Source organism: Cephus cinctus, unplaced genomic scaffold, assembly GCF_000341935.2.
Source record: "Cephus cinctus unplaced genomic scaffold, Ccin1 Ccin1_scaffold0146, whole genome shotgun sequence".
NCBI classification, from domain to species: domain Eukaryota; kingdom Metazoa; phylum Arthropoda; class Insecta; order Hymenoptera; family Cephidae; genus Cephus; species Cephus cinctus.
The window spans coordinates 23,894-38,698 of NW_014332876.1; the positions used below are offsets into that span (position 1 = coordinate 23,894).

Consider the following 14,805-nt stretch of genomic DNA (forward strand, 5'->3'; position numbering starts at 1 on the left):
CCATTGCAATGTCAGAGACGTTAAACTCTTATTGAATTCGCAATGCTACCCCTATGGAAACCTAAACCTTGACATTGATCGAAATCAGTTTGCTCTGCTGTACGAGATGTATGTAAACTTTCAAGCTACTTATTACGGCAAAGAGCCTGAGCCCATACTGAGACAGAATGATTTCCTCGACTATGGTTCACTAATTGTCATCGATTGCTCTAAGCAAAATGAGTCGCTCAAATTTGGACCAGTCGACGTTCGTCTCGAATTCGAGGCAGACCAAAATTTCCCCACCGAAACATCAGCGTTCTGTTTAATTCTGCATGATCGAATAGTAGAATATAATCCAATTAGTGGTGGGATGAAAGAATTAGTATAAGAACCCTACGATCATCTCAATGCAAGCAGTTGTCACAATGGAGTTCATCGTGGACGTACAAGGTTTCAAGAAACCCTCGGACGAGTTTGTCTTGAAGGAGCTGTCTGTGATTGGAGTGGGTAGTGATTTCTCCGAGCTTGCGACGTTTCTGTTTCAACCACCGTGTCCATGGAGCTCTCTTCCAGCGAAATACAAGTGCATGAATTTGTGGTTACAACGCAACTTTCATGGGTAGTGATTTCTCCGAGCTTGCGACGTTTCTGTTTCAACCACCGTGTCCATGGAGCTCTCTTCCAGCGAAATACAAGTGCATGAATTTGTGATTACAACGCAACTTTCATGGTATGGCTTGGAACTCTGGCGATACATCTTATAACCAAGCCGGAAATATTCTTCGAGTTATTTTACGAGATGCTACCAGAATTTATGTAAAAGGATTGGAAAAGAACAATTGGTTGGGGAATTTTATAGGGCAATCGTTAATCATCGTGAACTTGAGAGATCTGGGCTGCCCTTCGCTGCAAAAATTGAGAAAAAATTCACTTACCCTATGTGCGGATCACCATGCTCCGCATTTCAATTGTGCAATGGAAAATGTTAAATCGTTAAGGACTTGGATGATAGAATGTATATTTTTTTATTAAGAATAAAGTGTGTATATGAAAGAAATAAGCAGTTGTATTTTTTGTCATTTACGTGGCAATTTATTTAAATCATAAGTATGAACGTTTACAAATATCGAAATTCCATGAGGTTGAATTTCCCACCGAGGTAACGCATACAAAGCCGATTCTCAGCGGTATCCAAAACCATCCGTTGAAAGAAATCCTCATCATCCGTCAAAACCCTCGAGATCCTTGCTGGCAGGAATACCGAGAAGCTATTCTCCACGTCAACGATGTGTCTTGCTCCAAATTTCGTTTGAATTTTCCTTATGCTGGTAATCTTGTATTCTTTTTCAACCTCCAGTTCTGATAATTTTTTCGTTGGCAGGAAACCCTCCAGACGCGCCACTTTGTTAATTTTTGAGAAGTCCATTTTCTCACAGGTTCGATTAAATCTTCTTCTCAAACCTATTCTTACTTTCAGTTCACGTTCTTTCTCCAAACTCGACGAATTGCGACAGTAAACTAATGAGAGAGCACCAAGCTCTTCCTTATATAGAGGGCACTCTTCTTCTTAAGAGTGTGAAGGAATTTTAATTAAGTAAACAATTCATGGATCTACATTTCGGCATTATACAAAGGTTTGCTAAATTCTTTGACATCAAAGATCCACCGTCTCGATGCGCAATTCCTCTCGAATAAATAGTGCACATTAAATTATTGTAAACAATTTTTTCGGCAACGTACAAAGGGTTATTCGACACCTCCTTTGATTTTACCGTCTCTCCAAGGCCACTGTATCGTAGCGGAACGATAGGGGTGAAGAAGGCGGAAGAGGAACAGGGGGTTATGACGATAATGAAATGTCATCGGAATTCTTCTCGAATAAATAGTGCACATTAAATTATTATAAACAATTTTTTCGGCAACGTACAAAGGGTTATTCGACACCTCCTTTGATTTTACCGTCTCTCCAAGGCCACTGTATCGTAGCGGAACGATAGGGGTGAAGAAGGCGGAAGAGGAACAGGGGGTTATGACGATAATGAAATGTCATCGGAATTCTTCTCGAATAAATAGTGCACATTAAATTATTATAAACAATTTTTTCGGCAGGAAACCCTCCAGACGCGCCACTTTGTTAACTTTTGAGAAGTCCATTTTCGCACAGGTTGGATTAAATCTTCTTCTCAAATATATTCTTACTTTGAGTTCACGTTCTTTCTCCAAACTCGACGAATTGCGACGGTAAACTAATGAAAGAACACCAAGTTCTTCCTTATATAGAGGGCACTCTTCTTCTTCTTAAGAGTGTCAAGGAATTTTAATTAAGTAAACAATTCATGGATCTACATTTCGGCATTATACAAAGGTTTGCTAAATTCTTTGACATCAAAGATCCACCGTCTCGATGCGCAATTCCTCTCGAATAAATAGTGCACATTAAATTATTGTAAACAATTTTTTCGGCAACGTACAAAGGGTTATTCGACACCTCCTTTGATTTTACCGTCTCTCCAAGGCCACTGTATCGTAGCGGAACGATAGGGGTGAAGAAGGCGGAAGAGGAACAGGGGGGTATGACGATAATGAAATGTCATCGGAATTCTTCTCGAATAAATAGTGCACATTAAATTATTATAAACAATTTTTTCGGCAACGTACAAAGGGTTATTCGACACCTCCTTACCGTCTCGATGCGCAATTCTTCTCAAATAAATAGTGCACATTAAATTGTTCTAAACAATTTTTTCGGCAACGTACAAAGGGTTATTCGACACCTCCTTTGATTTTACCGTCTCTCCAAGGCCACTGTATCGTAGCGGAACGATAGGGGTGAAGAAGGCGGAAGAGGAACAGGGGGGTATGACGATAATGAAATGTCATCGGAATTCTTCTCGAATAAATAGTGCACATTAAATTATTATAAACAATTTTTTCGGCAACGTACAAAGGGTTATTCGACACCTCCTTTGATTTTACCGTCTCTCCAAGGCCACTGTATCGTAGCGGAACGATAGGGGTGAAGAAGGCGGAAGAGGAACAGGGGGGTATGAAGGAACAGGGGGGTTATGACAATGATGAAATGTTACCGAAATTCTTCGGTGACATACGAAGGGTCATTCTTGATCTCCACCGACTCTATATGCTAGTCTGCGGGGAAGTGTAAAGGGTAGGAGCTGCTTCGGGATCGCAAGTACAAAATTCGGTAACGTACAAAAGGTTAATGTACACAATTTCGTCTGATGTAAAATTCCTAAAATCTTCCGTAATATTTCTGAAATCTGCCGTAAAATCCCTGATACCTGCCGTAATATTTCTGAAATCTGCCGTAAAATCCCTGACACCTGACGTAAAATCCCTGACACCTGACGTAAAACTAGGGCTCCCTTCCGATGACGTTAGCCGATGAAGAGATCGGCGCCGTTGACTCCTGCGCGCGCAACACCCTCTTAAAAAAAAAATTTCGGTGCCGTCGGTAAGCAAAAATCTTTCATACGGGGCCCAATCACTCTAACTTACCATACACAGGAGGCGCCAACGTCGCTAACCTAGGGGGCCCCACGTCCCTAACTTAGCACAGATAAGAACCCACAGGTCGGTAATATGTCGGTGCAGGAATCTGTATCCAGAACTCTCCTTGTATAACTACTACTTTGGAAGCCTTCTTTGCTCTTCTTATGCTGCCTCCTCCAACGAAGAGGTGTTCCAGTCACATTGGAGGCACAAAAAGTAGCGTTTTTCATGCATTCGTTACAGAAAATATTATGCGATACTGGTACAATAAAGCAAACATTATACGCAGTTCGTGAAGTTTGTCACACTCGCCGCACTCGTAAAACAAACAGCACTCGCCTTGTCACGTTCCGTGTACCGTTTTATAGTTTTTTGCATTTTTCCTAATTATCCTCATCCTTCATAAAATTCCGCACCCTGATATTCCCAAAATACCGTTTCCTTACCGTTAATCCCAACCCTAATAAAATACTCCGTTTATATTTTTCTAAGACCTTCCTAATCCAAAAAATCCAAAATTCCATTTTAGAGTCCCGTTACACCCGAACTGCGTTTTCCCGTTTCGCAACCCCTACCTTACACACTACCCTTAACCACTAGTATAAAAAGACGGGCCTTCTCTAGGTTAATTTAGTATCAGTCTGGAATTTGTACACGACACTCCTCTCTCGTGAAATACATACGAACTGCTCAACCTAGACGACAGCTTCTTTATTAAAAGAAGCCCACCAACATTTTCCTGACACCCACAAGAAAAATAAATTCGTTGATCGTAACAGCCTTCGGCTCGTGCCGTTGTGTTACTCATGTGCGGCTCGTGCGACCAACTTCACCGCCTGCTTATAAAGTTCGCTTTCTCGCAGTTGTATCGCAAAGTACTATTATTCTATGACACAATCTGACCTTCTTCTGTTTCGATAACCGTTGATATTAGGACTCACGAAAATGTCGGGCCAAAGAGTTATCACATCGAAATCATCAGTAGTCGATGCGGGAGAAGCGAATTATATTAATATCAGAAAGGGTGATGGGATGTTCACCTTTCCCAATGGAGATAGGTACGAAGGAGGATACAAAATTCATCTGGACAAACATATTCTGGTGAAGCAAGGTTATAAAAATAGAACGTAATTATTATGATAGTATGTTGTGAAATATTTGATTTCAATATTTTCCTACATGAGCATTGGAAATATATAACGTACTTCTTGATATAGCTGCTGCTATCGAATTATTATAGTATGTCAAAATTGTCATCACGAAATAAAAAAAAAATGTCTTAGATTACGGAATTTACCAGACTGAGAACTTCGACAAGTACGAAGCTACGTGGGACGGCGACAAGATTAAACACAATTTCTCTGTACGGTATCTATCACGTTCTCCACTCGTGTTGCGAGCAAATCGGAATTTTTATAATATATGTTGTAATATATGTTATAATATATCTTGACTAAAATCAAAAGAGTGTATTATAGTTTCACTCCCTTTTGATATTTAAATAGGCAAAAGGACATTTATATGTACTTCTCTATACGGGGTGTTCGAAAAGTCCCGTATCAGATATATATATATATCGCTACAATCGTGATGAAATTCTGAAGAAAACGATACTTGCAAAATTGGAATTTTTAAATTGATTTTAGAGAAAATTCCAATTAAAATTTGAAAATATCCACCAACCAAGAGCGTTAGCTGGTTGACAAAAGTAGGTGAGACATCGGATTAGCGAAGTGTTTTCCCGAACGAGTATCAACAAGTTCCCCCACTCGCTAGATACATCGGTCGAATTAAGGCCGATTCACACATTTCAGTGCCGTATCCGTTCCGGTCCGTTCCGTATCCGTGTGCATCAGTGTAGAATGTTCACACATTTCAGTGCCGTGTCCGTTTCAAAATGAAAAGATCAACTCGAACGTCTTGCAAAAACGGCGCAACTATACTGAACTACACTGATGGTTAGCTTGGTCGACTTTCTTGGTCGACCATTGTTTGTGACTGAGACCCCTTCAAACGCTACAGTGTCGCCACCGAGGGCGGCCGTAGCCCAGTGGTTAGGGTAGTGGATTCACGGCCAAAAGGTTCGGGGTTCGCGCCCAGCTTCCAGCAGCGTTCACCAATGTGTTTCAATATGAAAAATTTAGGTGAGTATTTATACGGATTTCGCCCAACACTGTTAGGATTCGGTGTATAAACTTTGTAGGTCCTCACGCTGAGTCGAATAAGGCCCGTCTCGCAAGGGACATCGTCATCTATTGTCGAACTTACAACCTTGATTATTAGGACCAGTTACTGGCACATGTCTCCTATCGAGGATACAGCCATAAGGAAAGGAAGGAAGGAAGAAAGGAAGAAAGGAAGGAAGGAAGGAAGGAAGAAAGGAAGGAAGGAAGGAAGGAAGGAAGGAAGTGTCGCCACCGTTCAGTACCGTCCGTTCAGTGAAAATATCGTCGCAGATCTCTGTCTGGGCACGGATACTGACACGAACGGTGAAGGCCTTCACACACAAAATAACGTAACGACGTAAGACGTAAGCATAAGGAAACCAACCAGTGATAATCTAGTACTGTCCCCTCCACTTTTCTCCGTAAGACGTAAGCCGTAGTAGCGAAAAATATTGTAAGGATGAAATCGTTACGGCTTACTTCTTACGGACAACCAATCACAAACCTTCTCGCGTTCTCGCTTAAAAGAACATTGTTTATACGTGAGACGAGTGGCTTTGATGTGCTTTGATATTGAATAAATACGCATTATAAAACAAAAGCGATACGTGCAATTTTAAAGTTAGGAACTAAGTAATGAAACGATTTTCCTGTAAAAGTATAATTTAATCTGCATATCATGCATCTCAATATAGTTACAATTTATAAAATATAACATCCTTAAGTATGAGTACATAATTGTTATCGTGTACTTACTTTTTACAACAGAAAATAGGTACAAAAATAAATTATTAGTATGTACAATGACGACACTTTGATAAAAATACGCAATTCTTTCTTGAGTGTGATTGGCCGTAGCTTACTCCTTACGTGTGTGGTGCGATGGCGCTTACTGATTACGGCTTACGGTTACGTCTTACATCGTTACGTCGTTTTGTATGTGAATGTCTTAAGCACTGAAACACATACTGAAATATGAGAACAGTCCTACTTAGAACTATGAAATAATTTTTTACGTCAGTGTACGGACGTGCACGGTACGGCACTGAAATATGTGAATCGGCCTTTAAGGCAGTATCCTGCTTTAAAAGGGTCCAAAAATCGATTTTTTTTATTGCCCAAATCTGTTCCTAATGTATCCAAGAATATCTATTCAAAGTTATAGAGGCTAATTCACAATATTTTCAAATATACAGCACTAGACGCAATGGGGTATGGACAGCTGGAGCGCGCGCTCCTTTACTTTAAAGCGCGTTTTCTCGAGTTTTCATTTTTACGCTTTTTCTAAACTGGCGGGCGTGATTGCAAGAAAACTAGACGACCAATCAAAACGAACCAAGGCTTCTTAGCTTCAGTTTTGTATTCTCTTCTATTTAAACTAAAAAGATTCATGAAAAAAGTTCTAAACAACTTTTTCAGCAAGTTAAAATGTTTTTTTTTCACAAAAAACATTTTTTTTCAAACTTGAGAGAAATTTTAGATTTCACAATTTTTTGGGTTTTTCTTAGTTCATATAGAAGAAAAATATATGGAAATTAAAATTTTCTTTGGTTTTTTTGTTTCAAACGAAAATTGCGAGCTTCATCTTGCCCACTGATTGGAGACTGCAATTGCAAAGTGTTGCACAAATGAGCATAAAAATCTGCTGTGTATGAATATTTTTTGGTCAACAAAATTTTTTTTAATGTTCAAATTTGCAATAAAATAATCTTCTAAGTTCGCTACACTTGCTTATTTTTTTCTGTCCTAAAAGAGTTCCCGGAATAACGCTTTTTTTAGGCCTCTTAAAGCACGATACTGCCTTAAGCAAGGGTCCTCCTACACCCAAAGAAATCTTACGAAAACACGACAAAAGACCGGGAAGACGAAACATTCTTCTGCCTAATTCGACCGATGTATTTAGCAAGTGCGTGAATAGAGAGATTTTAATATTCATTGGGGATAATACTTTGCCAATCCGATGCTCCACCTATTTTTGTCGATCAGCTAATCCCCTTGGTTAGTGGAGATCTTCAAATTTTAATTGCAATTTCAATCTAAAACTGATTAAACATTTCAATATTGCGCGTACCGTTTTCCTCAGAATTTCATCACGATTGTAGCGGTATATATCTGATAAGGCATTTTTCGGACACCCTCTATACCTGAAAGAATAGAGCAGAACCATAAAGGGTACGTATTATGTCATCAATACTAAAAAAGCGAATGTATTTATAATTATGGCGTTATGGTTATTAATATCTTATCTTAAAGCATTATTACCAAAAAAACGCATACATATGCCAAAAAAAAAGAAAATCCAAAAAATATAATTTAATTCGACAAGAAATAACTTAGAAAAATCTTTATATTAACATTTTATTTCTTTTCACGATTATTTTTAGTGTGAACTTGTTTAAACGTATCGTGAAAATATCACCTCATACTTGATCTTGTTTAACACTAGAAAGACCGAAACTTAATATACAGGGTGTCCCACGCAACTGGAACAGGCTGTACCTCCTAAACGGTTGGGAATAGAAGATGATGTTATGAGTGAAAGTTAAATGGCATCAGACGGTGCATAATATGCAACTTATTTTTTTGCACTTTTGTATATCGGTGCATTAGAAAAATGCAACTGCACTTTTTTTTTTAATGGAAACCTATATTTTTGACTACAAACTTATGCGTTAGGGAGTTATCGAAGCTAAAAGTTCTCTGAATTGTTTTGGTCTCTCGGCATGTCTTCCTAAGTGCTTACGTTATAACAAGTATTCGAACGGTTCTCCATTGCAATTTAAGCATTTTTCCATTCGCTTTTTGACGTTGCGCAACACATTCCTGATGTCGTTTTCCGTAATTTTGGATATTTCTTGCCGAATGTAATGGAACATAACGTAGGTACTCCGGAACACATGCCGAGAGACCAAAACAATTCAGAGAACTTTTAGCTTCGATAACTCCCTGACACATAAGTTTAGAGCATAAGTATGTTAGTACTTTTATGTAGATCATAAGAAACTGCATCGACTGGTGTAGTCAAAAATATAGGTTTCCATTAAAAAAAAAAGTGCAGTTGCATTTTTCTAATGCACCGATATACAAAAGTGCAAAAAAATAAGTTGCATATTATGCACCGTCTGATGCCATTTAACTTTCACTCATAACATCATCTTCTATTCCCAACCGTTTAGGAGGTACAGCCTGTTCCAGTTGCGTGGGACACCCTGTATATTAAGTTTCGGTCTTTCTAGTGTTAAACAAGATCAAGTATGAGGTGATATTTTCACGATACGTTTAAACAAGTTCACACTAAAAATAATCGTGAAAAGAAATAAAATGTTAATATAAAGATTTTTCTAAGTTATTCAATTTTTAATATTTTTTATATTATTTATAGTTATATACTTCTGTTCGACATTTCTTTCATGAATTTAGGGCGCAAAAGAAATAAAATAAACAACTTGTTAGAACAAGTATCACTGCATAAAGATTCGAATAACAAGTACTACTTTAGCTTATTGAGCAACTGCGACTTATCAAGTATACGCCCAAATCGACAATTTATCATGCACTTGTATGTTATCATGTGACGATAATCGAAAAAAAATGAAAACTGTTATTTCTAAACAGAGCCGAACTGGTCATATAAGAAATTTACTCAATTCAATAATAAGAGTCCTTTGATTATTTAAAACTTCCCAAGAAGTCAAAATGACTGCTTTTGGGCAATATAGGTATAACACATATATATATACCGGAAATGAAGGAAGGGGGAGGAACTACAATTATTAATAAACGCATTTATATGTGTAGAAAAAGTCACAAAGTTCTAAGAAATTGTGTCATTATATACATTATTGTTTTTCTAATTGAAATTAAAAAGCAGTCAAAATGACTTCCTTGGGCAATCTAGTGTTAAAGATATAATCAAAAAGCAACGAGCATAGAATGCGATTTCGTGTGGAACGTCAACGTATGCATAAATCCGAATATAAATGATTGTAACACCGCCTACCATTTATCAGAAAGAGCACGGGAACTTTATACAGGGTGTCCCAAAATTACCTGACCAACGGGGTATGGCGGTGTTCGGGAGGCACCACTGATCACGAAAATGACCTTACTTTTGTTCAGAAGGGCATAGTTTTTAAATGGGAGCAGGTCAAAGTTGACCAATCAGAAGGAGGCGTCAAGAGAAATGTTGGCACCTACGAGCTCTGAATTTTCTTCCTTCGCTTTTGTTTTGTCAGTGGCTTCGGGCAGGATGACGTCAGCCGAAGACATGCCTATTGGAAACAAGAAACAAGAAACAAGCCACCGAGAAACAAAAGCGAGGGAAGAAAACTCAGAGTTCGTAGGTGCCTACGTTTCTCGTGACGCCTCGCTCTGATTGGTCAACTTTGACCTGCTCCCATTTAAAAACTATGACCTTCCGGACAAAAGGAAGGTAATTTTCGTGATCAGTGGTGCCTCCCGAGCACCGCCATACCCCGTTGGTCAAGTAATTTTGGGACACCCTGTATATGAAAATTTTTATAAGCATACTATATGCTGTGATTTCATCCTATTTATATTTTGACGTGATTAAGTTCCATTAAAAATAGTTCTCTTGCATTTTTGTTTCATCTTTAATGTTTTTATGAATAAACAAATAAATAGATAAAGGAAATTGAAGGCAATGCAAGAAATTTAAATGGTTAAGAGGACTCAGGAAGTGTAAACATGATATTCGGAATTTATTGTATGATAACAGATAAATATACAAAATTCTCCGTTTGAAGGGGCATGTCGGTATAGACGGCTTAAAAATTGGGTCAAGCCAGTAGCAAAATTTCCAAATGAATGGTTTTCTATTAATTTTCATTGATTTATAACACATTATCTTTAGCAAAAAAGCATTAGCAATATGAAATTTCCTAAGAAATTGGAAGGTATTGTTACCGAAAAATAGTTTTTGCTTAACAAAGGTTTATTAAACTGTAAAGTACAAATGCTTATGTAGATTTTGTATTTTTATTAAGTAAAAAAGTATTGAAATACATGAACAGCGGCAGGTGACAGAATGCTTGGCCCACTTACACACTTTGCGTTGTACACCAACATATCTCGGACCCAGTATATTAGAGTAGAGTAAAGTAAAGCAATATTTATTTGATCCTAGGGCTATGTGCCCCCTAATATTGACATAATACATTAGTGTATAGTGAAGACATATTGTGTATAATATAAAACAGAAAATGTGATACGAAGATAAGAGGATGACTAGAAGTTTATTTAAATTAGTGCTATTGCTAATGCTAGTAACAATACCGTTTACGTTAAGAGAGGTCGGCCTCATTCATATGCGGAGCTTTGTAGAATGAGCGTCCATGACATTGAACATAGAGCCATTGAGTCGTGTGAGAGTGTCGTAATGTCAAACAGAGGTCGTAGGAGGCTCTGGCGGAAGAAGTGAGTCTAAGCCATATAGTCAGATGGATAACTGATCAAGTTTAGTTAGACACAAGTTACACATACATTCCGAAAATAGTTTCTAAAAAAAATAGTAAATAAATCGATTCAAATTGTAAAAAAAAATTATAAGCAAAAATATCATCATTTCAAGTTGAAGCTCTTCTTTGTTCTCGAATTTACTTGTATCCTTATATAAAAGTACCTAAAAATTAAAAAAAAAACTGATTGTTGAGGACTAATAAATGTATTAAAGATGAGCGTCTCAAAAGTTGAACTAAATCGGATGAACTATGTTTGAAACATCGTAAGTACAGACTTTAAAAAGCATGTTTTAAGAAAATCGCGTTAAAACTTTGCGACCTAGGACAGCTGCACGCCAACTATTCAAACTCGCTTCGGATGGTTCTCCATATACCCATCGTTTCTTAAGATTTTTACTTCAAATTTTCAGAGATCATTTTTGAAATATCAATCCTTCGCAAAATGCAATAAAAGAAATTGATTTTTTCATATATCTACTCTAATATGCCCCCTTAAGTATTACTTATTTATTTATTATTATGATTCGGAGTACAACATTTTTTGTCTATTTCAAATATTCTTTCAAGTAATAAAGTTATATACTATTGTAGAGAGATTTGAAAGATTGAGTTTGGTTTTGTCACGATTTCATTACTTTTAGTAAAGCGACCTGCAATTTTGTTCGAATGATTGTTTTCTAGACACCTCACTCTACAGACTGCATCTAAAATTATAATTTTGTGGAATTTATTGTTGTAAATACCGTCAATGTTAATGCAAAAGCTTGAATTTTCTTGAAATTCTGTAATGAAAGGTTTTTAATATTCCATTTCAGATTCAATTTATAGAGTGAGATGTGTAGAAGATAGCCATTCTAAGAAATTGCACAATGCTTCATATATAATAGAAGTAGCGGAATTGTCGCAAAACCAGATTCATTTCAAAATTTCAGTCTTTCTTCATTGGGATATAACCTTATTATTGATAAAAGTATTTGAAATAAACAAAAATTGGTGTATTCTGAATTCCAGCAATAAATAATACTGAAACGGATACCTTTGTATTTTTACCGGTTACCCTACAATACATTTAGAAATTTCACTTTTACTTTGGCTGTTCAAACATTCTAAGTTCCTTTAAATATCTATATTTTAGCACTCTCACTTAATGTTAATGATTTAATAGGAAATAAAATATTATTAATATCAAAAGGTGTATGGACTTTGAGCATAGAACTATTTATTTTTCCGTGACTTTCTGTGTGATTATGTTATTACATGCCCTCTTGTTATAAATCCCAAATTTTTGGGGGGTACGCCCTTTTGATTTTATGCACGCTGTATACTATAGCTCAATGTACAAACGCATTGATAATTTCAGATATTCTAACGGTATGAGGTATAGAGGTGGTATCGATGTAGAAGGTGCTTTAAACGGTCATGGAATTTACACGTTTCCTGATGGTTCATCCGTGGACGCTACTTGGCAGGAAAATAAGCCAATCCTCAATGTAATTTATAGAGAGCCGCTCGGATTTGTATGGAATAGCGAATACGCTTCTGGGGTATTAATAACAAGCATTTGTTACTACTACATGTTTAGATGCTGATCTTTATATAATAGATACAGTATCCAATCAAATTCATTATATGCTTTGTGATTTCATACGGTTTTTTAAAAAGGAAACTATTTTTACACCTGGGAATCACTTCTGGAACGCTATCCATGAGAAAACTCTTAATGAAAGTTTTCAATGATTTACAACTGGAAACTAGAAAAAAAATCGGCTACTGCCCGCAAGAAAGACGTTAAGAAATCACTGAAAAAGATCTTCAATTCCAATCGTAAACTTATGTCAATCCTCTTTGATCATAGAGGGTACTCTGAAGTGCGAAATAGCTGGTCTGTAAAGAGGATTTTCGTTTAATGAATAAATTGTCTGTTGACGCTCTTTCTCAAATTTCGTGTATTCTCTCTTGTCCTTCATAATCGTCCAACCCCTACAAAAAAAAATGTCGCGTCAAATACACATTAGACGATTTGTTTGCACGTAATAATGTGAAAAAAGATGTTCCTTACTTCCAAATAAGTAAAGCTATTATGCCGAACAGAACAACAGCCCCAAAAATAATTCCTGGAAAGAAAGCCGCTGGCATTGGAGTGTAGCACGTCTAAAATAATAATTTATATACGATAAATGTATTAACGTAATAGACAATTATGTTTAAAACGAATAATTTACCTTGTCTCCAATATTTAATGTAACAGTATTATCTTTGTTAAATTCATATACATATGGAATAGTGCAAATAGTTGTATCTTTCACTTTCCTAATAAAACAATAGCGGTCGCTTTCTAAAGGAACGATCGTTTTATTATAATTGTATTCGAGAATTTTAATTATAAAATATTCGACATTTTGTATTTACGTACCAGAATTTAGAGTGGAAACTCGTTGAGTACGAAAAATACTAAAATTCGTATGACATGAATCTCGAGCTTTTGTTGATTCTTCAATGGTTGCGTTTACACAAGATACAAAAAAGCTACAGAAACCACTGCCACCGGCACCGGCTGTTGCCTCACAATAAGTTCCTCGGTAAAGGAGGCCATCAGGAGCTGTTTCGTTACAGCTAAAGACAAATTTTGCTATGCAACTTTTTTCAATTGTTACTCAAAACCTGTAATATTAGCACACCTGACATACCGACATTGTCCACAGTCGCAATAACCGTGTCCTGCACAAACTTCATTATCTCCTGGAGGAATGCATAAGTTATCATCGGATGGACATTGACATCCTTCGCCTTTCCAACCTGTCGAACAAGAACATCTGCCACAGTCGCAACTTCCTCTTCCTGAACATTCTACGTCGTCAATCTATGTAATTTTTGGATATCATTATTATCGCACCAAGTGTCATTACTATCATATCTTTTATCCTATTACCTTATCACAGGGAGAACATTCGCAGAAAAGGCCACTATAACCGGGATCACAGCTACATTCACCACAGATGCATTCACCACGTCCCGAACAAATTTCTGTTTCGCCGGGATAAATGCACTGCTGTTTGTTTCCAGTCCAAGAATTTTCGTTACAGTTACAAGTTTCTCCTAGATTGAGAAAATTCATAATAGTTAAGAGTCGGATTAACTCAAGTTAATAAAGAATTATGAACTCACCAGACCAGCCAAAATCACATTTACAGATACCGCATTCATTAATACCATTTATGCATTTAGAGTTGATTGCAGTACCACAATCACAACCACATTGTAATTCGACTTCGACTATGACTTCTGAAGCTTCAGAAGCAAGTGCATCGTCAATTACTATAATTTGTCTCTAGGTATTAAATAATAAAAGTATATTGTAAAATAAAAAATAAAGCAACTTGTGTAATAGCCTACGAATCCATATGTCGATCTAATTATATAAAGTATACAGTCAAACCTTCCATAAAGCATAACTTTATGGACTTCAGCCTCCCATAACGCATAGGCTTTCCCTTAACCCCACTCCGTGACACGATATGTGATTTATAAACATGAACAATCTATCTGCTGACTTCATGAAACGACCATTTAGCCACAATGGTAATCATAGAAGGATTTACCTCAAAAAACACTTACGTGTAAAAAACTGCGCTAAGTACAGGAATGCTCTAAATTCGTCAAAGTTTCCT

General features: G+C 36.9%; 2 protein-coding genes across 3 annotated transcripts; one reads left to right on the forward strand and one right to left on the reverse strand.

Moving 5' to 3' along the window:
• Nucleotides 1-4,235: 4,235 nt before the first annotated feature.
• On the forward strand, nt 4,236-12,756 carry LOC112493749 (radial spoke head 1 homolog). 2 transcript variants are annotated; one of them, XM_025080639.1, is made up of 3 exons: nt 4,236-4,603; nt 4,776-4,860; nt 12,498-12,756. In XM_025080639.1, exons 1-3 carry the CDS (start codon nt 4,438-4,440, stop codon nt 12,724-12,726), a joined length of 480 nt encoding a protein of 159 aa, XP_024936407.1. In that variant the 5' UTR covers nt 4,236-4,437; the 3' UTR covers nt 12,727-12,756. The 2 variants fall into 2 exon arrangements, with proteins under 2 accessions (XP_024936407.1, XP_024936408.1); XM_025080640.1 differs by having other exon boundaries at nt 4,415-4,550.
• A 6-nt stretch (nt 12,757-12,762) lies between these two features.
• On the reverse strand, nt 12,763-14,465 carry LOC107263287 (integrin beta-PS; the record flags this gene model as incomplete). Its single annotated transcript, XM_015730307.2, is given in 7 exon segments — nt 12,763-13,117; nt 13,197-13,288; nt 13,360-13,472; nt 13,551-13,750; nt 13,825-13,997; nt 14,067-14,233; nt 14,303-14,465. Coding segments are annotated over 7 exon segments (1,053 nt in total), but the record flags the coding sequence as incomplete, so codon positions are not given.
• Nucleotides 14,466-14,805: the final 340 nt, after the last annotated feature.